At 40.2% G+C, this 25629-nt stretch overlaps 1 protein-coding gene across 1 annotated transcript; it reads left to right on the forward strand.

The window, feature by feature from the left end:
* Positions 1–101: 101 nt before the first annotated feature.
* Positions 102–25108, forward strand: MACO1 (macoilin 1). The gene is made up of 11 exons (XM_086863613.1): positions 102–434; positions 6941–7082; positions 8455–8581; positions 9735–9858; positions 10222–10400; positions 10884–11382; positions 18441–18599; positions 20302–20484; positions 21538–21658; positions 22486–22660; positions 24301–25108. Exons 1-11 carry the CDS (start codon positions 355–357, stop codon positions 24501–24503), a joined length of 1992 nt encoding a protein of 663 aa, XP_086719739.1. The 5' UTR covers positions 102–354; the 3' UTR covers positions 24504–25108.
* Positions 25109–25629: the final 521 nt, after the last annotated feature.

A 25629-nucleotide genomic window follows, 5' to 3' on the forward strand; every position in this document is an offset into this window, starting at 1 on the left:
ACGGCACGAGGCGGGCTCAACTTTCTGGCACTGCGATTGGTCTATTCTACCGTCTGTCTGACTTTTTTCGCTGCTGATTGGTCTCACATGCTGTCACTCACATAGAGCAAATAGTTTGATTGGTCAGCGCCGGGGAGGCGGGGCGCTGCGCGGCGGCTGCGCGGGGGGACACGGCGGGGAGGGACGGACCAGGAATTATTTTTATTTCTTTGTTTCCCGGGGAAAAAAAATAGAAAAAAAAAGGGAAAAAAAGAAAAATAAACGAAAAAAAAAGGCCCCGCGCTCGGGAACCCCCCGCGGGGGCGGATGGTGCTGCCGTGAGCGGGGCGGGCCGGGCCGGGCCGGGCCGGCGGGATGAAGCGGCGGAGCGCGGACTGCAGCAAACTGCGGCGGCCGCTCAAGCGGAACCGCATCACCGAGGGCATCTACGGCAGGTACCGAGCGGCCGCCGCGGCGCCGGGAGCGGGCGGTTCGCGGCCCCGGGCTCTCCCCGGTAGCCCCCCGGCCCTGTCACCGTCATGGCGCCCCGGCTCCCCTCAGGCGCTGCCCCGCCCCGGGCCCTCCGCGCTCCCGGGGCTCCGCCGCGCCGGGGGCAGCTGCTGGCCAAGGTGCTGCCGGCACCGCCGTGAGGGAGCGGCCGGAGCCGGCCTGGGCTGAGCACCCAGCACCGGGGCCTTCCCCCTGTGTCACCCCCGGGGGGCTCCGCTGCGGCTCCCCGAGCCTCTCCCGGCTCTCCCTGGGGAGTTTTTCCCGGCGGGGTCTCGCAGCTGGACATTGCCGGGGGTAGCGGAGCTACCCGGGGAGGTTTTCCCGGCTGCACATTGCCAGAGGCTGCACTCAGCAGCGGTGAACAGCTGGGATGTTGCTCCGCTCTTCCTGCAGGGTTTCACGAAGTTGTTTTTTCCCGAGCCGTGGGAGCAGGAGGTGTTTTGGGAATTCCCGGAGCAGGGATGGATGGCCTGGTGTGGTGGGGACAGAGCAGGTGCCCGACTCACCTCTGACCTGGGGAATGAGGAAACAAACAGCGATGAACCGAGATTCCCTTGGGATGTGCCTCACCCTGGGAATTGGGATGTGTTTTCCAGGTGTCCACAGGCAGAACGCACCAAAACGCTGATTTGTGTCCCAACACCGTTGTTGTGAGCCTGTTTAAAGAGTCCTTTAGAGCTCTGCTCTCCCGAGTGCGTCGGATTTTGTGTGGAACGCAGTAATTCTGTGTTTCTCAAACAGCAGGAGTTTGTGAGAGCTGTAGTAAAAGTGCTGCTGTCCCATTTCTGTTTCTAGTTCAGTGGGGTTGATGAATGCAGTGCCTGGAAACCTGAGCGAGCTCATACAATTCAGATGTTAAACTTTGCATGAGGGAAGCAGCTGCTGGGGAGCTGTGACAGGAATAAAATTGTCCCAGCGTGCTGCTTATCCCACTTGTAGTGAATCTGTGAGAGCAGAGAGCTGTCTGCTTTAGACTTTCAGGTTTTGGGAAAACGCTGCCTGGAATGGTAAAGAAAAACATCCCTTGTGTAGAAATTATTATTCAAGGTGAAGAATAATTTAAATATATAAGGAATTGCTTATTTCAGAAGTCAATCCAAATGCTTTGCCCTTGAGGTGACTGGCAGGGAAAATGGGGTGAGAGAAGGAGGGAAAATCAGGGAAAGCTCAGAGGAACTCCAGGAGCTGAGTGTGTACAGCAGGAAGAGCTGCTGGTGTCGTGTGAGCACCTCTGCCTTTGATTCTCCTGGCATGCTTTGGCTCAGGAATGGGATTTTTAGCCTTTGCTTCACATGGTGTTTTGCTAAACAGAAACAATCAGCATCCTTAGAATGCTGTCCCACAGAAAGGAGAAATATTGGGAAGGCTTTTCCCTCTGGAAATCTGAGCAGGGATGTTCTCCTACAGGACTGGGATATTTTTCTTTCTTCTTTTTTTTTTTTTTTCAAACTTTTTTCTCTCTCCACTCCATAATTCAGTGATTACATACATGTAACTTCTCACAGAACTACAGTTGTCTAAATTCTTGTAATTACTGCAGTTATTTACTCAGCTTATCTTAATTGTCCCCATCAGCTTAGACAGACCCAGTAAATGCAGTTATCAGGAGGAAGCATCCTGGGTTTATGGGCAGAGCAGCCAGGCTGAACAAACAGTGGGATTTGGATACTTAACTCTTTGTTTTGTTTGCTTTTTAAATTAAGCCTGATGTTAAATTAAGGCTCCTGTCCAGCTCGGGTGTGTGAGCGAGACACAGCTGTCACTGAGACACGTGGGGTGGGGGAGAGCTGGGAAAATGAGAAGTTTTAGAGCAGGTGGAGCAAGGAAGGGATTGTCCTGCAGGGAAGCTCTAGTGGCAGAGTTTGCATGTGTAAAACTGCAGCAGATTATAAGAAGTGATAGTAAAACAGAATTAGAATTATAAAATCCTGAGCTGCACTGAAAGATATGGATGATCTGTTTCTTGAATGTTGATTTTTGTAGTGACTTGTGCTTTCTAGAAGGATCTATGGAAAGAACTTTATTATAATTTAAAATAACTGATTTCAACAGATCTCCAGATTGTAATTGGAGGATCTCTTATTTCCATAGCTTATATTCCAAATTCTGCCTTTTCCCACGTAAAACAATGGCAACAGTTTAAAAATGCTAAAGCGATTTAACATCTACTTTTTGGCAGTGTGCATCCATTAAACCCTTAATTGTTAATTAAAGTATTAATTGCAGCTTGTCATCAGTCAAGCAATTAAAGTTTACTCGTCCCTAAGTCTTCCTGGTCCTCATCTTGGATCTGGTTGAAATCTGGTGAGGATCCTTCAGCTGCATTGCTGATATTTGGTTCTGCTTGGCCCTGCTTTTTTAGCTGAGGAATTTTCAAGATGAATTCCTTTAACTTGTGCTGTCACATCAGCTGGTGGATGCTGTCTCGTGGATTCCCTGACAATAGTCCTGAAATACTCCCCGTTCCTTCAGAGCCAGGGTTTTTTTAGCTCAGGATGTAAATTGCCCTTTATCCAGGCGCTCCGTGGGCTGGCAGGGGAGGGTGTCTCATCTCCACCTGGCCCTGGTGGCACAGGACAGGATTCCTGGGTGCCACCACCCCTAAAATATTCCTGGTTCCCTCTGCCACCCAAATCCTGACAGGGCTGAATTCCAAGGACTGGATTTTTGTCAGCCAAATAAACTGGAAGGAAAACATCAGCGCTACCTCCAGGAATGTGGCCTTTTTTAGGCTTTTCTTGAAAATCTATAATGATTTCTCCTCCTAATTTATTCTGACACTTCTTTACCAGCTTCCCTATAGAGGGTAAAGCATTTTCTGCTGGAGCTGCCCCGGAGGTCTGGAACAAAGCAGCAGAGCTGCCTTTTCTCACTTGAGCTCCAGTGTAATTTCGCCTACATTTAATGTGTTCCACTGTGCCAGCCCCGGTGGCACAGGGAGTATCAGCCCCTGACTCTCCCTGCAGCTCCTGTGGCTGGATTTTGGTGTTTGTAGCTGAATTCCCAGTGCCTCCTGTCCCAGCCCCACGGGCTGGGTGCTGCCTGGCTTCCAACACTGCCAGGATTTTCCCTCGGGGCTGCCTTTTCTTACCTGCCCCAGCTCAGGGATGGATCCGTCCTGACAAGAATCAGGAGTCAGGGAGCTTTCCTGGGATTCTTTACATTTCTTTTCCTTTTCAAACCTGTAGCTGGCAAGTGTTTCACGTGGCCAGTGCCAGCAGTGATGTTTTCTGCTTTTCAGACTCGCTGTGCTCGATCTGTTCCACTTCTCCTGCCCACTTGATATCTGTTGGTGTGTTTATTTATATCAAGCTTTTCTATTTGCTAATCTCCACTCAGCATCCCCAGTGTTGTGGCTGCTGGGTAACCCCTGAGGTGGGGGAGGGTTGTTGATTATTTGGGAATTTCACCCAAATGTTCAAATTCACCTTTTTTAAAGCTCACCTGTGCCCTTGGCACCCTGCCAGCCTCGGGATGCCTCCTGCTCCATTGTCTTGGATGAGTCAGGCTGCCAAATGGAACATGCCAGGATTTCCTTTCCAGCCTTTGGCCATTGCTAATAATAGTGGGGAGAGAATTAAAGCTTCATCGACCCCCACTTTGGGTTTGGGGTACAGAACTGGGTCTTTTTCTAGGGATTTTTGGCAATGTTTTTACCTTAGAGCCAGCAGAGGATTTGCTGCTGTGGGGCAGTAAAAGGAGAACAAAGAACAAGAGAGAGGGGAAAAAAAAAAAAAGAAGGAAATGGCATCTGGCACTTGCAGGGGGAGGAAGAATAAGGAGGAAAATTATTTGTTTGCAAATTCAAAGGGGGAGCACAGTCACTACAGGGTTATGAATAAATCTTTCTATTCAGTGTACATTAGCCATCAATTGACCTTTCAGAGAAATTGCAGCACTGTAATCACTGCTCCTCCCTGCCCTGTGCCCTGCTCCTCCTTTTCCTTTATCACCCTCCAGGATTAGATGCCATATGCTGTTTCATGGGAAAAGCCCTGTCCTTAAACCTCTGCCAGGCCACCCAGGGCAGATTTTTTTGACATGTGTCAGGAAATTGGATAACCCAGATTTTTAGGTTTTCATCTGCAAGAATCTTTCCCCCCCCCCCCATTTTGGGATCCACTTCAGAATTCCAGTTGGTCTCGTGGGATATATTTGATATAACAATAACGAGGTTTTCCAGGGGGTTTAATTCCTGGGGATGTGTTTCAGCTCTCCCTGATTCCATGGGGAGCTGTCAGCTCATCCTGCTGGGCTGGGGGCTTGTCTGAACACAAACCTGGCTGTGCAGCAGCTCAGGGGGAGCAGGAACTGAGATTTGGGCTCCTTCCCTGCTGGGGCCAACACCAGGCTTGAGGCTTTTAAACTTTTCCTGTACCCCTGGAATTCTGAATGGCTTTGGAGCCCTTCAGACAATGAGAAATAGGCTCTTTAATACTGTTGGCAAAACCTCCTTACAAGTGTTGCATTGTTCCAATTCCACTTTAGAAAGTGCTAAGTGTCAGCAGGGCCCTTGGATTGATATGAATTTAATATCAGAAATCACTTTAATGGTTCTGGTACAGATCTCTTGTTCTGCAAATGCTTTCACTTGGAGTGGCACTTCACAGTTGAGCAGCATTAGGCCTGACAGCCCTAATTTGCTGGGAAAAATGGGGTTTCCTCGTGGAAAATAAACAAAAGCCATGAGTGTAACCCAGGAAAAAGCTCCACAACACAACTGAGCAGAGCAAGGAATTTCTGGCTAGGATGATTTTCTAGAATCCCTCAGATCTGATACAATTCCAGGTATAATTCCAGAGTCTGGGCCCAAATGTCACCTTTAGTGTCAAATGTTCTCTGAATGCAGCTGCTTTTTTTACAGATTCCTGGTGAGGATCTAAACTTTAAATAAACAGGGAAAGGCAGTCTGTGGAAGCATAATTCACCAGGACAATGTGACCATTTAAGGGGTTGTGGTGACTTTTGGTTGGCTGGGTTTTGCTGTGGGATATTTTGTTGGGTTTGAGTTTGTTTTTTTTTTTTAATACATTATAGTTTCATTCTTCTCAAACAGTAATTTGTGACTGGGGCTGGGTCCATCAGAACTGAAAATCGAATTTCTTTAATTTTTCCAAGTGTGTGCAGTTAATTTTGTTTCCATTCCATTAAAGGGTTTCCTGGAGCCTTTTGCTGTGTTTTTTTCCTCACCCCATTCTGTTGATTCTCAAGCACATCCCATTCACCTCTGATTCCCACCAAATCCAAGTGGTTTTTCCCCAGCCTTGGAGCTTTGGACCTGGATTTGTGTGACAAGCGAGTGAGAATGGCACAAATTCAGTTGTTTCCAAACCTCTCCTGCTTTTTTGGTTTTCCTTTTTCTCTGGAAATGTTGTGTTTTGTCTCTTCCCCAAAATTCTGAACAAGTTCCTAAAAAAGCCCCGTGGCCCTGAGCAGGAACTCGACCCTGCCTGGCTCTGGGTGCAAACCCTTGGCACATCCCACAAAACATTCCAGGGCAAAGTTCTGCTGGTTGTGCTAGAGGAGGGAAAACAAGTGACTAAAAGGAAAATTGGCACTTGATTTAAAAGAGAAAAATGTATTTTTAACCCCACTTTTTTTTGTCTGTAACCCAATAGAGTGCAGCGAGGTATTGGGGAGCTGGAGTGCCAGATCTGGGGGTGGTGGGTTTGGGGGGGAAAAAGGGATTTGGGTTCTTTTTTGGAGGAATGATGCCTCAAGTGTTCCTTGGGTATGAGCTGAAAATGTTTTTAAGCTCTGTTGCCAAGAAGGATCATCAGTGGTTCAAAATGCAGGACTCAGAACATGGGAATGTGGCTCAGAAAGAATTAAAAAATAGAAGTTAGGCTGCTCTCAAGCCTCGTGTGCTTCCATTTTTCTGGGCTTTTGTTTGTTTGTTTTTAAGGGACCCCTTTGCCTTCATAGAAACGTTTTCAAATCTAACACTGGTAACTCAGTATCAAAACAATCTTTAAATTGCTGTGGGCTCTAAATACATCTCAGTTTATCGGTGTTACAGTCTGTGTTAAATGAGGGAACATCTGCAGCCTGCTGAGGAGGGGCAACACTGAAATTCCTGAGCTCCAGGGGCAGGAGAGGACTGGAAAAGGAAGATTGCAGCTTGGAGAAGTTACCTTTGGCAGGATTTCACTGTGTGAAAATGCAAATGGGTGCTGATGTCATGTGTGTCCTGCTGTTTATCAGGAGAAATAAATGCAGTTCAGTATCAGCTTCATTAGACCAGGCCTGCTGTAATGGAATAATAATAATAAAAAAAAAAAACCCTGAACTTATTTTATAAAATTATTTTGGCTGACATTTCCTTCTCTGTATTACAGTTGTAATTCTGAATATTTTAATTAAAAAACCCAAAAAAACCAAAAAAAAACCCAAAAACTGAGTTTATCTATTGGAAATCCTGACCTGAAATTTCCTTCTTCTTTCCCCCCAGCACCTTCCTGTACCTGAAGTTCCTGGTGGTGTGGGCCCTGGTGCTGCTGGCAGATTTTGTGCTGGAGTTCAGGTTTGAGTACCTGTGGCCCTTCTGGCTCTTCATCAGGAGCGTTTACGATTCCTTCCGATACCAGGGCTTGGTGAGTGTGCTCAGGAGCCCTGAGCCTTTCCAGGAAATCCTGCACTCCAGGGAATATTCCATATTACACAGCAATTATATTATTATTATTATTATTATTATTATTATTATTATTATTATTATTATCATCATCATTATCATCATCATTATCATCATCATTATCAATCATCATCATTATCATCATTATTATCATCATTATTATCATCATTATTTTTTTATTATTATTATTATTTGCTATTATTATTTACTATTATTTATTATTATTATCATTATCATCATTATCACTGTTATTATTATCATTATCATCATCATAATTATCATTATCATCTTTATTATCATTATTATAATTATCGTTATTATCATTATCATTATTATTTACTATTATTATCATTATTATTATTATTATTGTTATCATTATTATCATCATTATTATCATGATTATCATCATCATCATTATCATTTTCATCATTATTATCATTATCATAATTATTTTTATTATTTGCTATTATTATTATTATTATTTACTATTTATTATTATTATTATTACTATTACTATTATTATTACTATCACTATTATTATTTACTACATTATTATATATATAATATTCCATATTACAATAGCACTCAGAGCCTCCTCAACCAGGAGAGCTTTTCTCTGATTTATTTCTTCTCTCTAATGGATATTTTATCTGTGGCGAGTGAAAATGAAATAAAGATTTATCCAAATTTCACCACAGGAAAAATATTGTTTCAATTGCTGAGCTGGGTTTGAATTAAACAGAATTATATTTTATATATACATATTTATAATTTTATATTTATATTTATATTTATATTTATTAATAATATATTATTATATGTGTATAACCTTATATATATATGTAAACAGGCAAGACTTTATTATTTTAATGAAAACCCTGTTATATAGAGTTTTTATATTTATATAAGTATGTGTGTATATAGGCATATGCTATCTATATGTAAATAGATTTAAATATCTATTATATAGATAGATAAATGTAGATAAATAGATATAAATATCTATAAATATATATAAATATAAATATATAAATATAATTTTATATTAAAATTTTATATATAAATAGATAAATATTTTATATAAAATTATATAAATATAAAATTTTTATTTATAAATAGATTATATATAAATATAAATAAATAGCTTGTAGAAAAATATTTCTAATATGTTAGATTAAAATTAAATAATCATGGAATATTATAAATATTGGTGTGTTATAAAAGTATAGCTATTAGATTTTTTATCTAAAATGTATTATACATATTTTAATATATATAAAAAACTATTTTGGTTATTTTTTCTCTTCTTTATCCCCCTGCCTCCTTTCTTTCAGGCCTTCTCAGTATTTTTTGTGTGTGTAGCATTTACCTCCAACATCATCTGTCTGCTCTTCATCCCAATCCAGTGGCTGTTCTTTGCTGCCAGCACCTACGTGTGGGTACAGTATGTGTGGCACACAGGTGGGGCATTATTCTTTATTTGCAAAGACTCATTTATTACTTCTTTATTTACAACTCTTCTTTATTGACAGCTTCCAGGGCTCAGAATTTCTCTCACATCTTTTAGGAATAAAACCCCCCTGCTGTTACCTCACTTAATGCAATTTTTTTCGAGCTAAAAATGTTGGTTTGTTTTTTGGTTTTGCACTTGGGGTGCATCTCAAGTAAGCAGGAACTGGAGGGGAATAAACAGGAATTCCAGAGTAGTAAAAAGAAGATTAATTTCCTGACTTTAAAACTCTCCTGCAGCAATTCAACAAATACAGAGCGCACAGGAAAAGTTTGTGACAGTGCTCTGTTCTTCCCCACTCAAATTTAGATAATAATATTCAGATTTCAGTTATTTCAGTGGGCAGAGTTAAATTCTGTTTTAGCAAAGCTGGATCCAGTTTCTGAGCTGGTGATACCAGAGGTTTTCCTGACAGTTTGAGACTTATATGGAGAATTTTTGTCCCCCTCTGCTGCCCTTTTCTCCCCGAGTTGTTTGGGTTTGTTCTCATAAATCCCTGGGTTTGGATGAAGCAGCGGAGCTGGGGAGAGATGATTTAGTTCCTTCCCTCAATCAAAACATTTTAGGATTAAAATTTGATTTAAGTTGTTTTGGTTTTTTTTAGTGGTGATCTTTTGCTCCCCAGATTCTTGGGATTTGTGGAACATTTTGTGATCCCAGGGGTTTGATCATCCCTCACTCAGCTCTGTGACAACTTAGTCATTGCTAATAGCAGCAGTGTGGGAGCTGATGGCAGATGCTGTGAGCCACTTGCTGCCCAATTTCAAATACCTGCAGAATCTGGGGTTATTTTTAGAGCTGTATTAATATGTTAAAGCCTTATCTGAAGTTGTTCAGGGTTGGTGCTTAGAAGGAGGAACCTGATGGGCCAGTTTTAGCTGTAGCTATTGAGCTGATTTAATATTTTAATTCATGGCAACCTCAGGACTTACTCATTTTCAGTGCTCATCCAAGTTGATGGGAACTTGCTTTTTTTTTTCTAAGTTATGATCTTTTTGGGGTGAAACCTTTCCTTAGACTCCTGAAATGTTCTAAAAAGAACTTTCAAATCCTTGCTGCCTGTACTCTGCCCCTGAGGTGCCTCTGTTTCCCTTCTCTCCACAGAAAGAGGTGTGTGCTTACCAACAGTATCACTGTGGATACTTTTTGTTTATATTGAAGCAGCCATTAGATTTAAAGATTTAAAAAACTTCCACGTGGACCTTTGTCGTCCGTTTGCAGCGCACTGGTGAGTTCTTCTCTGTCCTTTCCCTGTTAACCTTCATTTCACCAGGAAAATGAACAATCAGGCCTTTTTATTTGGGTTCAGGGCTCGGCTGTTCAGTTTTTCCCTCACACTTCTGCCATGAAATATTCCAATATTCCACGAGAAATGAGTGTAAACAAGTCCCACCTGTGTGTGCTGTGAGGAATTTGGAGTGTGGATATTCCAAACATTGCTGGAAACCTCCTGTGGAGCAGCAAAAACCACTTTATAGATCATCTTCTATGGAAGTTGTTCCCAGGTGTACACACTTGATTAACTCTCTATCAAGGCTATAATTTGATTAATAACACTGCTTTTTTTTATTTTATTTTATTTTCTCCTTAGCATTGGCTACCCTGTTGTGACTTTGGGCTTTGGCTTTAAAAGTTACGTCAGCTACAAGATGCGTTTGAGGAAGCAGAAAGAGGTGCAGAAGGAGAACGAGTTCTACATGCAGCTCCTGCAGCAGGCACTGCCCCCAGAGCAGCAGATGCTGCAAAGGCAAGAGAGGGAGGCAGAGGAAGGCAAGTTATTCCTTCTTGTGTTGTTTTCCAAGGAAAAACCAGCCCCAGACCCTCAGGAGCTGTTTCAGCCCAGCTTGGTTTGGTGGTGAGCTCAGAGGGGCAGAAATGAAATCAGTTTGGAGTGGTTAATGTGACAGGAAAAGTGAATTATCTGCTCAGTTCTTCATTAGCAGTTGCATCCATCTGGTCAGTCAGAGTTGGGTGAAGCTCAATAATAATAAATAAAAAAACAAATAAATACTATATTAACAATAATAATAAATACTATCTTATTAAATTCCTGTTTCCTGCCTGGAATGAGGCAAAAATGCCTTAAAATAGGTGACTTTGGAGAAAAAGGTTCTCTTTTCTAGAGAGTCTCCAATACTGATTGTTTCCTGCAGGAATGATGGATGTGTCCATAATGACTTTTCTTTCTGTGGCACGGTATTGATGGATTTAATGAACTAAGTTGGGTTTTTTGTTTTCACTTTGGTGTTGCAGCAGCCAAAGGATTATCTGATATGGATTCCTCAATGCTCCTGCAGCACAATGGAGGCATTCCAGCCAATAAAAAAATCTCTGCAACGTTGCCAGAGCTGGAATATCGAGAAAAAGGGAAAGAAAAGGACAAGGATGCAAAGAAACACAACCTTGGAATAAACAACAACATTTTGCAACCTGTAGACTCTAAAATACAAGAAATTGAATATATGGAAAACCATATCAATAGTAAAAGATTAAATAATGATCTTGTAGGAAGTACAGAAAACCTCTTAAAAGAGGACTCATGCACTGCCTCGTCCAAAAATTACAAAAATGTCAGTGGGGTTGTGAACTCCTCACCCCGCAGCCACAGTGCAACCAACGGGAGCATCCCTTCCTCATCCTCAAAAAATGAGAAAAAACAGAAATGTGCCAGCAAGAGCCCGAGCACACATAAGGACTTAATGGAAAATTGTATTCCTAATAACCAGCTAAGCAAACCAGATGCACTGGTAAGGTAAGTTGGGCCTGAGCCTTGTCTCATCCTCCCTTGGTCCATCAGGACTCAGGGGGGTTTGCTTTTTATTATCAAAAATGTCATTTCTGATCACGTGGAGAAGACAGAATTGTGTAGGGGTGTGTGGGGTAAGATCTCCAGGAGATCCAATTCCTGGTTTTTGTTTGATGTGCAGCCTGGAGCAGATCATTTCTGGCTCAGGATCTGCTGCTCCCCTACCTCACAGGGCTCTTGTGAGGCACCATCAATGCTCTGCTAGAAAGCAAGAGAAACATGGAGAAAATCAGCTCATCTGTCCTTGCCAGCTCTTCTGTGGAGCGACCTTTGCCTCTCTGGGGGTTCACTGGGGTTTCTTGGTGCCTGAGCAGGTTTTGTTTTTCCTTTTGTGTGTTCAGCTTCTGCTTTAATCCGTAATTCCCAGTGTGGAGGCAGCGAGTGCAGAGAGCTGAGTTCAGCCACAGCTCACAGGGATTGGTTTGGGAACCTGTCAGCATGGAAAAGCCCCATGGAAAAATCCATCTGCTCCTGGGAAGTGGAGAGGGAGATGGATTTGTGAGGTGCAGCAGCTCACCCCAAGACAGATGGTGTTGTCATGTGCAGCAGTGAGGAAAGCGGTGTGACTGTGCACGGAGAGATGTCAGGAACAAAAACTGTTCCACAATTCTCCTCCAGCATTTTCCACCTGGCTCATGCCTCTTTTCTTCCTTATTCCACCAAATCACTGTTGGCTAACTTAATTGGCAGATCAAGCTTGTTTTCCCTGCAGGTACCTTTGATAATTGGGCTTTTGTCTCTGAGGATTTGTGCTGTGGCAACACAATTACTTCAGTGGAAATACTATTTTTCACCTCTGATAATCGCTCTGCCCCTGATTGACATAGCCCTGCCAATTAAACACCCGGACTAATTGATACCTAATGTCTGTAGAGAGCTTGTGTGAGGCAAATGAGAAAGCAGCAATCAATCTGATCTGTGAATCCAGGATTGATGGCTCTGCCTTCAGCAAAAACCTGGGGGTTCCCATCCTCAGCTGGCAGCTCTGCACTCTTTTTAAGGTTGGGAGAGAAGGGTCAGCTCAGTTTGCTGCAATTCCAAACATTCCTAAGCCTTGAGAAGAGGGAAAGCCTTTAGGAATGACCTGCCAGCCTGAGAATTGTGTGGCTGTGACAGGGACTGTCATCCTGGTGTGTTTAAAGCTTAAATTCCATGTTGAAATCCTCATGTGGGAGCTTAGAGCAGGGGTCATCAATTGCCCAGGGTGAGTTTTGGATAACAGAAATGAATCTTGCAGCAAAACAGATCAGGAATTCCAGATTAGGGAATTCCAGCTCGCTGGGGAAGGACAGAGGACACAGCTCCACTCTGAAAATGCCTGACTCTGCCCTGAGAGGGAGTTGAACTTCTTCAAGCAAGTATTTTTTGGGATGTGTGGGTGTGGAGTTGTGCTACAAATCCCTGGAGCTGTTTCTTGTCCGTGATGTCCCTGTGCAGGCAGCCCAGGAGCAGGGGAACACCAGAGCCCAGAATTCTGCCTGAAATCATTCATGAAATCTCGTTTCTGCTCAGCCTGCCCGTGTAGCTCCCACACCAGTGGGAGCATAAACTCACCTGACAAATTGGATTAGATGGATGCACTTAAATTTAAAAATTCATGGTGCTTTTTTTTATTTTAACCTTGTCAATTATCCCATCCCTGGAGTGCCAGGCATTTGTTCATCATCTTTTCCACTTCCAGGAGTGTTACTCATTCCTGTTATTAAACTTTCAGTCTGCATTGCTGCTGGAGCCTGGAAAGGGCTGAGTGAAGTCCTGCATTTGTTCAGACTCAGGTCAGATCTGCTCAGCTTCCAAATAAAGCTGTTTTTTCCTACTCGGTGTCCAGCTGCAGGGTGGCAGCCCCGAGCTGCTTTCCTTTTGTGTCCACACATGATGGCCCTGAGTAAGCAGAAATAAATGTGAAATATTCCTTCTGCTGCTGGGGACTTGGGGTTAACAGGGCTGGAGACAGTCAAGATCAGGAGGATTTGGAGGCCAGGAGTTTTACTTTGAAACACTTGACATGATCTATCTGGAATCTGCTTGTTAAGGTTTATATATCTATTTTATGCATAAAATACTGCTGTTATTTGGAGCTAAGCTTTTCTTTTTGCTCTGTCTGGTGGAACATCAGGGCCTGACTGCTTGGTTTTGTGGTGAGGAGCTTCCTGATGCCCATTCCTGGGAATTGTTCCATTCTTGCTGGCCAGAGCTGAGGGATCCCAGAGGTTCAGGAACCTTTGGGCTTTCCTGAGACGTCTGCTGGTGCTTGTCAAACCCTTCATCACTGAATCTCTGTGCTCTGAGCGCTTTCCCAGCTCTCTGGTCTCCAGATCCATTTGGGATCAGTCCCTTTGCACTTTGCTGTTTGTCAGGAGGCACAGAGAAAATTCATTTTTTACCATTTCACTCTTTCCTGAGGTGAAACAGATTTAGAGCCTCAATATATGGAACAATTCCAAGCTGTAATTGCTGCAGAATTATTACTTTGTGGCTGTTTATTGCACATTACGTGGCAAAACCCATGACCTGCCCCTGGCTTTTAGCACCCTTAAAGTCCCTGCACTAAAACCGCACAAAAAAAACCTGGCAGTGCAGCTTGGCAGAACTCTCTGTATCCATAGAGGTCCTGCCTTTGGCACACGAGGTGATGAACAAGCTGTCTCCTGTACTAATTATTCCCACAGATAACGAGGACATCTTCTGGCAGTCGAGCTGGGAAAATTCTTGCTGAAGCAAAAGCTGCTCTGCCACAGCTTATTTCGCTTTCCTAAAATGGCTTTACCTGCAGAGACAGACTGGAAGGTTTTAATGTGAATTTATGAATTTATGGCCTATTTGGTGCTATTATCATAAAATTTGGTGGCCTCACTGATGGGCAGAGAGGGGTTGGTGCCTCCTGTTCACCCCCTGCCTGGAGTGGCGTTAAAGCAGCAGAAGGTTTCCTGTGTCAGCTGCAGGGAGGTGATGGCCAGGCTTTCCTGCCCTAGGAAAGCAAGCACAGAACAGAAAATCAGGATTGGGAATGGAAATGAGGAATGTGGGAGCCAATCCCTCCTTCCCCAGGCAGCAGAATGCTCGAAACTGAGCGACCTTTGGAGCTGGCAGCTGCTTGGAGCAGTGCTGAGCAGGGAGAGGAGGATCCTGGATTTCTGTGGATCCTGGATTTCTGTGGATCTTGGATTTCTGTGGATCCTGGCTGTTTGAGAATGCAGGTTGTTCCTCAGGGCCTGTGAGTTCCAGCAGGGAAAGGAGGATCCTGGCTTTCTGTGGATCCCTGGCTGTTTGGGAATGCAGGATGCTGCAAAGCAGGATCCTGGCTTTCTGTGGATCCTGGCTTTCTGTGGATCCTGGATTTCTGTGGATCTTGGATTTCTGTGGATCCTGGCTGTTTGGGAATGCAGGATGCTGCAAAGCAGGATTCTGGCTTTCTGTGGATCCTGGCTTTCTGTGGATCCTGGCTTTCTGTGGATCCTGGATTTCTGTGGATCTTGGATTTCTGTGGATCCTGGCTGTTTGGGAATGCAGGATGCTGCAAAGGAGAGGATCCTGGCTTTCTGTGGATCCTGGCTTTCTGTGGATCCTGGAATTCTCTGGGAATGCAGGATGCTCCTCAGAGCCTCTGAGCTCCAGCAGGAGCAGCTCAGGGCTGCAGGAGCACAGGAGCAGCTCCACTGCAGGGGCTGCTTGTGCCCAGAGCAGGACAAAGGCAGAGCTGGGGCTCTTCCACAGCACCTCAGGGCCTTGTGGGTGCTTCAAAGTGATAATTTTGATATAAACTGTGTTTCACTTGAGTGCAATCACGAGGTGATTATGGGATGGAGTAAACTGAGCACCTGGATGTCAATACTGGTGAACATTAAAGCGGAATTGAGTTGTCTTTAAGTTCCTCCATCAGTCTCCCCCGAGGCATTTGGGAGAATTGTCCCTCTCAGAGATGATCCCTGATGAATTCTCCTTACCAGGAGTGACAGGAGGTGGTGCTCAGCAGAGGAAATGGGTAAATCTGCAGCTAGAGCAATGACAAACCCAAGGAATTGACCTCTCTTGTATAAACAGCACAACATAATCTGCAACTAAAGCCTCATTTAAAAAGCAGTTTTGTGTCACAGTGAGTGCTGCTGTGTGCAGGGAAAAACATCTTCCAGAACTTTTCTTTGTTCCCCCTCCTCTGGAAATAATTTTCTCCAATAAACTTGGAAATAAGAGACTTAAGCAGCAAATGAAATCAGAATAAGAATAAAAATAATCTGAAAAATGCCGGTTTTGGGGGTCATTTATCATGGTCCCAGCAGTGCAGCCTGCTCCAGAGGGGAGGAGGCCCAGCTCCCTGCTTGCAGCAGGGATATTTTTATGGCTTTTTATTGATTTACCTTGATGTGATTTTATTTTGGAGCAGTGTAGATGTCCTTGTGTGACAGTGCAAGCCTGGCTCTAAGGGGTAACTCCCTTCTGGTTTTCTCCTTAATGAAGTTGTGTCTCTGCCTAATTGGGGCAGGTCTGGGACAGAAACCACACAGGAAACCTTTGGATTATGATGATGATGATGATCTTGATCTTCCTCACTGGTTTTAGAGAGACAGGAGCCTGGATTTGCTCCATAATTGGCAGAAAATTCAGGTGTTTAAAGCTGGAGCAAAACCTTCAATGTAATGGAAAGGGCTGATTAAAACCTGCTGAAATCTTCCTCATTCCAAACAAGCCCATTCCCAATTTCCAGTGGTTTTGTGTGGCATTGACTGGAAGGAGAGGAATTTTCTCTGTTCATTTTTTTTCTGGCCCCTTTGGAGCAATGTCTCATGGATTTTCCACCCTCCCTGAGCCCAGATCCCACCAATTCCATCCACACAGAAGGAAAAAGCAGTTTTCCTGGAGCAGCCCTGGGAACACTCAGGTGCAGGAATGGCTCCACAACCCTGAACTCACATCAGTTCCCCCTTGCCAAAAAACACAAATTCAGCCCATCCTGTGCCAGCACCTCTGAGCTGTTGAGGCTCTGTGTGCTCAGGGCTTCTTTTCCTGGAATACTCAACACCCAAAAATAAATCCTGGACTATCTTAGTTTGGCATAGGTAAAAGCTATTTACAGCACTTCAGTTATCACTTCACTGGAGCCACGGATATGGAAATTATTTATGTGTACAGTGGGATTCAGGTGTGTTTCTCTGTTGAAACAGCATTTTTCCACCTATTTTTGAAAGCATGGAATAAAACCAATCAGCTCTTGGCACACCCCAGTCTGGTAGTGGCTCCTACAGCTTCTTACTCTCTTTAATTAAAACATCTCCAACGCTGGGCTGCTGCTTTTTTTTGGCAGATGAAACAAAACTCTGATTTCTTTGCCCAACAGCTGCCCTGACCATCATTTAACGCTGCATTGGTGGCACCACCAGCTCCTGGTGTTGCTATTTTGGGGCTGATATTTGGGATATTTGGTCAGGTTTGTAAATTCTTTCCCTCAGCAGAGCCCCAGGCGTTGAAGTGATTTGTGCACTTCCCTTTGAGGTGGGTATTTGCTTTGTGCTGTTACTATTTGCCTGTAAATTGATTTATTTTTTTTTCCTGTTTAAGGGTGTTTTTGAGCATTTCTAGTGCACTGAAGGAATTCATCTTCCCAGGAGGGTTGGAGAGGCAGGAGGGGGCTGAGGCTGGAGTTGTGGGAGGTGTCCCAGCCCATCCACAGCTCCTTTAGAGGCTGCTCCTGGCTCTTCATCCACCCTCTCATCCTCTCAATTCCATGGATTTGCACAGATTCCCTTCCCCTCTGGATCCAGTGGCACAGGATGTTCTCACTGCTCATCTCTCAGTGCCTTTTAGGCTGAGATTTCCCTGCACTGAAGCCCAAAAATGTTCCATTAAGGAATGAGGAAAGCTCCAGCCATTCATCTGCTGCAAAAGCTCTTTCTGGCTTTTTGTGATTTGTTCTCCTCATCTCAGTGTCCCACTAATTCAGAATGCAGCCCTAGGAAATAAAACCACTTTTATGGGCATTTAAAAACTCTCAAATCAATAGCTGGCAGAGCAAAGGAAGATTGTGTGAGAATGGCTGGGGTGTATTTGCTTTAAATAAGTGTGTAACAGAGTTTAGAAAGGTTGATTATTCACCTGTGATGTATTTTTATTCTAAAAAATCAATAACTTTATTTGTGGGGAGCGAAATCAAAGTGAGCTGAGAGCCTCTCATCTGAAAAGTGTGTTTTATTTAACAATACTTTAATTAATAAGATTACACAAATCTTCATTAACTTTCCAAAGCTGCAGTTTGAAGCGTGGAGCAGATGGGCTCTGTTCAAGAGCGTGAAAAACGAGGTTCACATGTTTTTCTTACAGAATTTAAAAGTTTAATAAAAAGACAATTAGGAGATAAAAAATATCCAGATACAGCTGGGTGTCTCTGCATTCACCTCACTGAGAAAGGATTGTCTCTTAAAAACAGAATCCTACTACATATCCATAAATTCTCACACATATTCAGACATTCTTAAGATTTTTGGGGTTCTTCTGTTTAATTTTCTCTTGCCCCCTTTCCAATAGATCAATCCTCTTGGTGCCATTGAGATTTCCCATCCCAATAAATTCCTTCCCCAGAACTCTGGTCACTGCTGTCTTTATCTGGATAAGAGAATTTATGAATGCAGGGGGGTCTCTAAATATCTTTTTCAGTCTCAAAAGCAGTTTTTATTTTCATACTATGCCATAGATTAACACACACATATATATATATATATATATATATATATATATATATATATATATATTATACCACTATTTCTAAGTTTCATCAATAACAGAAATAAACTATATTAATACAGGTAAATTTTCTAATCTTATACACATAACATTCATTATAACATTTACAAAAAGCCAATAAAATATGGTATCAATTTATAACAAAGAGCAATTAAAACTCAATTTAGGACCCATTCAGAGGTGAGGCTGAAGCTCTGAGGTTCTGGCTGGTGGCACGAGGTCATTGCTGGTTTTTGGAAGCTGAAGGTGCCCTCTGGAATTGTCGTTTGCAGGTTGGAGCAGGACATCAAGAAGCTAAAGGCTGACCTGCAGGCCAGCAGGCAGGTGGAGCAGGAGCTGCGCAGCCAGGTGAGCTCGCTGAGCTCCGCCGAGCGCGGCAGCCGCGCCGAGATGGGCCAGCTCCGGCAGGAGAACGAGCTGCTGCAGAACAAGTACGTCCCAGCACACAGCTGCTTATGGCTGATTTATTGCTGATTTATTGCTGATTTATTGCTGATTTATTGCTGATTTATTGCTGATTTATTGCTGATTTATTGCTGATTTATTGGTGATTTATTGGTGATTTATTGGTGATCTATTGGTGATCTATTGGTGATTTATTGGTGATTTATTGGTGATTTATTAGTGATTTATTGCTTACTTATTGCTGACTTATTGATGATTTATTGCTGATTTATTGGTGATTTATTGGTGATTTATTGGTGATTTATTGCTGATTTATTGCTGATTTGTTGCTGATTTGTTGCTGATTTGTTGCTGATTTGTTGCTGATTTATCGGTGATTTATCGATGATTTGTCGATGATTTATCGATGATTTGTCGATGATTTATGGATGATTTATTTCGTATTTATTTTATATTTATTTCTTACTTTTTTCTTACTTTTTTCTTACTTATTTCTTACTTATTTCTAACTTATTTCGTATTTATTTCGTATTTATTTCATACTTATTTCTAACTTATTCCTTACTACTTATTTCTTTCTTATTTCTTTCTTATTTCTTCTTATTTCTTCTTATTTTCTTTTTTTTCTTATTTCTTCTTGCTTATTTCTTTGGTATTTTTTATTTCTTATTTGCCATTTATTATTTGCCTTTTTAATTATTTACTTATATACATATAAATGAACCAACCACATTGTCATTTACATCAGTTTTCCGTATTCATTTCTCCTGATATTTACATATTTCTATCCAATTGCTATCAATATTGCTATCAATTATTTACTTATATACATATAAATGAACCAGCTACATTGTCATTTCTATTAATTTTTCATATTAATTTCTACTGATTTCTATCAGTTTTTCATATTAATTTCTACTGATTTCTATCAATTTTTCATATTAATTTCTACTGATATTTACATTTTTCTGTTCAATTGCTATCAATATTGCTATCAATGTCATTTACATCAATTTTCCATCTTCATTTCTACTGATATTTACATTTTTCTATCCAATTGCTATCAATATTGCTATCAATTATTTACTTATATACATATAAATGAACCAGCTACATTGTCATTTCTATCAATTTTTCATATTAATTTCTACTGATATTTACATTTTTCTGTTCAATTGCTATCAATATTGCTATCAATGTCATTTACATCAATTTTCCATCTTCATTTCTACTGATATTTACATTTTTCTATCCAATTGCTATCAATATTGCTATCAATTATTTACTTATATACATATAAATGAACCAGCCACATTGTCATTTCTATCAATTTTTCATATTCATTTCTACTGATTGATATTTACATTTTTATATCAAATTGCTATCAATTATTTACTTATATATATATAAATGAACCAGCCACATTGTCATTTCTATCAATTTTTCATATTAATTTCTACTGATTTCTATCAATTTTCCATATTAATTTCTACTGATATTTACATTTTTCTATCCAATTGCTATCAATATTGCTATCAATTATTTACTTATATACATATAAATGAACCAGCCACATTGTCATTTCTATCAATTTTCCATCTTCATTTCTCCTGATTGATATCTATATTTTTCTGTGCATTTTTTATCAATAACCCTACCTGTCCTGGGGGCTGCAGGGGGGGTTGCTGTGTTAAATCAGGGACGCTCAGTGCCCGCTGTCCCCTGCAGGTTGCACAACGCTGTACAGATGAAGCAGAAGGACAAACAGACCATCAGCCAGCTGGAGAAGAAGCTGAAGGCAGAGCAGGAGGCACGGACCTTTGTAGAAAAGCAATTAATGGAGGAGAAGAAAAGGAAGAAGTTGGAAGAAGCAACTGCTGCACGAGCTGTGGCCTTTGCTGCTGCCACCAGGTGCTCTGCCCTGGGGAGCCTTTGGGGCAGGAGGGAGGAGCCTGTGCTTTTATTTTTTTTTTTAAAAAAAAATATTTATTTATTTTTATTTTAATTTATTGTTTTAATTCATTGTTTTAATTAATTTATTTTAATATTTTATTTTAATATTTTTATTTTAATTTTTATTTATTTTAATTTCTTTCTTTTAATTTCTTTCTTTTAATTTCTTTCTTTTAATTTCTTTCTTTTAATTTTTCTTTTAATTTCTTTAATTTCTTTATTTTACTTTATTTTAATCTTTTTGTTTTATTTTTTATTATTTCGATTTTTTATTTCAATTTCTTATTTTCAATTTTTAATTTAATTCTTTTATTATTTTATTATTTTATTATTTTTTATTCTTTTATTCTTTTAATTTCTTTATTGTAATTTCTTTTCATTTCTTTATTTTAATCTTTTTGTTTTATTTTTTATTTTTTATTTCAATTTCTTATTTTCAATTTTTATTTTAATTTCTTTATTGTAATTTCTTTTCATTTCTTTATTTTAATCTTTTTGTTTTATTTTTTATTTTTTATTTCAATTTCTTATTTTCAATTTTTATTTTAATTTCTTTATTGTAATTTTTAAAAATTTCTTTATTTTAATCTTTTTGGTTTATTTTTTATTTTTTATTTCAATTTCTTATTTTCAATTTTTATTTTAATTTCTTTATTGTAATTTTTAAAAATTTCTTTATTTTAATATTTTTGGTTTATTTTTTATTTTTTATTTCAATTTCTTATTTTCAATTTTTATTTTAATTTCTTTATTGTAATTTTTAAAAATTTCTTTATTTTAATATTTTTGGTTTTATTTTTTATTTTTTATTTCAATTTCTTATTTTCAATTTTTATTTTAATTTCTTTATTGTAATTTTTAAAAATTTCTTTATTTTAATATTTTTGGTTTATTTTTTATTATCTCGATTTTTTATTTCAATTTCTTATTTTCAATTTTTAATTTAATTCCTTTTAATTTCTTTCATTTTTATTTTAATTTTTATTTTCTCCTTGTGCTGTTTCCCTGCAGGGGGGAATGCACCGAAAGCCTTCGGAATCGCATCCGGGAGCTGGAGACAGAGTGCAAGAAATTAACAATCGACATCAAACTGAAAGAGGATCAGATCAGAGAGCTGGAAATGAAAGTTCAGGTAAGGCCAGAGCTCCAGGAGAGCTCCAAATCCCTGGATCTGTGGGAGAACAACACCCAGGGAGCACAGCCTGGGCAGGAGGGACATCCAGGGGCTCCATCCAGACCATTCCAGACCATTCCAAACCATTCCAAACCATTCAAAACATTCCAAACCATTCCAAACCATCCAGACCATTCCAAACCATTCAAAACATTCCAAACCATTCCAAACCAACATCCAGGGGCTCCATCCAGACCATTCCAGACCATTCCAGACCATTCCAAACCATTCAAAACATTCCAAACCAACGTCCAGGGGCTCCATCCAAACCATTCCAAACCATTCCAGACCATTCCAAACCATCCAAACCATTCCAAACAATCCAGACCATTCTAAACCATCCAACCCATTCCAGACCATTCCAAACCATTCCAAACCAACATCCAGGGGCTCCATCCAAACCATCCAAACCATCCAAACCATTCCAAACCATTCCAGACCATTCCAAACCATCCAAACCATTCCAAACCAACATCAAGAGCCTCCATCCAAACCATTCCATCCTCAGGAACATCCAGGGGCTCCATCCAAACCATTCCATGCATTTTTGTCCTTAGGGTACCATTTTTGTCCCCAGGGATGCCATTTTTGTCCTTAGGATGGTATTTTTATCTCCCATGATTCCATTTTTTCCCCCAGGGTGGGATTTTTGCCCCTCAGGATGCCATTTTTGTCCCCAGAGATGCCATTTTTCCACCCCAAGATGCCATTCCCCCCACCCAGGCTGACATTTTCCACCCCCCAGCATGTTCCTGGAGGCATCCTCATCCCGATTTTCCCTGCAGGAGCTGAGGAAGTACAAGGAGAACGAGAAGGACACGGAGGTGTTGATGTCAGCGCTGTCAGCCATGCAGGACAAGACACAACACCTGGAGAACAGCCTGAGTGCAGAGACCAGGATCAAGCTGGACCTGTTCTCTGCCCTGGGAGATGCAAAAAGGCAGCTGGAGATTGCCCAAGGTAACCAAGAGCTCCCATTCCACCTCCACTGAGGGGGAAAATCCTGGAATTTTGTGGTTCTCAGAGGGAATTTGGTGTTTCTGGCTCTGGGAGTGTGGAGGTTGAATCGTCTGGTCTCACCTTCCCAGCCCATCAGACTGAAAATAAACATTAAAATAGGTGTTTAAATTAATTCAGGATTGTTTTCTGGATAATTTATTTTATAGAAATAATTGTATTTATATATATATGTGTGTATATATGTGTACATATGTGTACATATGTGTATATATATATGTGTATATATATGTGTATATATATGTATATATATAAATAAATATAAAATCAATACATAAAATTATATAAATCCATATGTTATATCATAATATAAATCAATAAATTAATATATGAATTATATAAATAATATAAAAAGACAACTTAATATTTCTAAATAAGAACATATAAATCAATATATTATAAATAATATATAAATCTATATAAAATCAACATATAAAATTATATAAATCAATATATTATAATAATATAAATCAATAAATTAATATATAAATAATATAAATAATATATAAATCAATATATAAATAATAGAGAAAGCAATATAAAATCAATATATAAAATTATATAAATCAATATATTATATTATGATATAAACCAATAAACCATATTAATAATATATATAAATATAAACCAATATTATATAAATAATATTATCTAAATCAATAAACTTAATAAATTTATAAAAATTATTTTTTATACATTTTATTTATTTATTTTATAAACTATTACAAGGAGCTGGAGGTCTTTTAAAGCTCTGAAAAAACTCTTTTTTTTAAAATATATTAATTAATTAAATTAAGCCTGTTACTTAGCTGCTGTCTAATAATAATAATAATAGTAATAATAGTAGTAATAATAATAATAATAATAATAATAAATAATGGTAATAATAATAATGGTAATGATAATGATGATGATGATGATGATGATGATTATATTATTATTATTATTATTATTATTATTATTATTATTATTATTATTATTATTATTATTATTATTTATTGCTCCTGAAGTAAATAAAAGCTACATTTGGGTAGAACCCAACCTGTTTTAACCCTCAGCAGGTGAGGGGAGTGTGATGCCACCAGAGGGAGCAGAAAACCAACATAAAACCCAGCCCAGGCTTGGTGCAGCTGTGCAAAAACAAAATTCAATAAGTTTGAATTTAACACCAGTTGAATTTCCCTGCAGAGGGTTCTTTGATTGCAGGAATACTTAATTAGAGGGAGAAACTGTTTTGGTTTGGGGTTTTTTTGGCACCTGGTTTCAGGAATTGCTGAGAAGAAATGATGGGAATGGGACAATTTGGAAAATTAACAGATTTTACGACCAAAATACTTTGGCTTTTGTGAGGGGTTTGGAGCAGGGGAATGGAAAAGGGCAGAAAAATGAGATTAAATAGAAATAATCTCTGGGGCTGCTGCAGCTGTGACTCCAAATAATTCAAAATGATAACAGGAGCCCTGAGTTTTGTTCTCTGGCAATTGGAGACAGCTCTGCCAACGAACCAAGTGCTGATTTCAGCCTGCAGAAGGGAAGATTTTGAACCCAAACCCCTCCTGAGCTCTGTCCTTTGCTGTTCACAGGGCAGATCCTGCAGAAGGATCAGGAAATCAAGGAGCTCAAACAGAAGATCGCAGAGGTGATGGCAGTGATGCCCAGCATCACCTACACCGCAGCCACCAGCACTCTGAGCCCCGTGTCCCCACATTATTCTTCCAAATTCGTGGAGCCCAGCCCCTCTGGACTCGACCCCAACGCCTCTGTCTACCAACCCCTGAAGAAATGAATAAATGCCAAGGTTTCCCTCTGCCCTGGGGGCTGCACGAGCTCCCAGGGGGGGTCTCTTGCAGTCAAGATGAAATTGTTTCGTGTGGGACTGTGTTTGTTGTCATTTCCAGCAGGAGAAAAGAGCGTTGACTAGAGCTGCCCATCAGGTTTTTTGGGTTTTTTTTTTCTTGTAAATTTTTCGAGAAACCTCACGGAACTTTGCGATTTATTTTCCTCGGCCAACGCATTAAAAACGATTCTTGGTTTTCAAGTAGCCAATTTTGCCTTTTTATGTACTCTTGCATGGTTTCCTCTTGAAAAACAAACAAACAAAACAAACCACAGGGCTTTGCTTGGTTTTAAACCCTTTCTCCTTCAGTTTTTTTATTTAATGATCAAATTGGATTTGCAGATTCATCCAGTGAGGAAAACCCTGGAGTTTTCCCAGTGAAAGGGTTAAACAATCCAACAAAGCTTTGATTTCTGGATGTATTAAATACAAACACGTGGTATGTTGCAGAAGATAATTTGATTTATTTTTTTTTTTCCCCCCCTTTTCAAAGGACCAAACAAATTCCAGGGGCGTTGTTTAAGGGAAGGAATAAAGAATAGCTGATGATGTGATGGTGGTTGTTGTGTGAAATATTTCTATCCCCATTGGTGTTTTTTTTAACTGCTAAACAGTCTTGTTCACAGTGCCTTGGGAAAAGACATTTCAAGAGGAAACTTGGTTTATAAATTATTTTTATCCCCCCCACACTTCACTGTCAGCTTCTGTATCAAAACTCACGACAGAGCCTGCTGCAAATCGTGGTAATTTGGGTCTCTCCAACCTCTTGTTTCTTTTGGTCCAAGCTCAGCAGTTGTTCTGTGCTCGGTGGTTCTGCAGCAGATCCCTCCAGGAGAGCGAAAAAATGTTCTGTACACCAGAGACTGTAAAGCTGCCTAATAAAAGCTGCAGTTCTGGGGTGGTTTTTTTTATTATTTTATTTTATTCAGCTGTGATTTTTACATTTTTTTATCTCCTCTGATGTCTCCCAGCCCCGCTGCCAACGAGTTTGGGTTGGTTTTTATTTTATTAAGGAGTTTCAGCAATTGCACAAAGTTAAAAATGGGTTTTTAACACATTTTTACACAGGTAGAAA

The sequence above is a fragment of the Cyanistes caeruleus genome, chromosome 26 (genome assembly GCF_971803275.1).
Source record: "Cyanistes caeruleus chromosome 26, bCyaCae1.hap1.1, whole genome shotgun sequence".
NCBI lineage: Eukaryota > Metazoa > Chordata > Aves > Passeriformes > Paridae > Cyanistes > Cyanistes caeruleus.

Coding starts and splice junctions, on each gene's coding strand:
- MACO1 (XM_086863613.1), top strand. CDS start 355: ATGAAGCGGCGGAGCGCGGACTGCAGCAAACTGCGGCGGCCGCTCAAG. Junction 20,485..21,537: donor GCCTTTGCTGCTGCCACCAG/GTGCTCTGCCCT, acceptor GTTTCCCTGCAG/GGGGGAATGCACCGAAAGCC. Junction 21,659..22,485: donor AGCTGGAAATGAAAGTTCAG/GTAAGGCCAGAG, acceptor TTTTCCCTGCAG/GAGCTGAGGAAGTACAAGGA.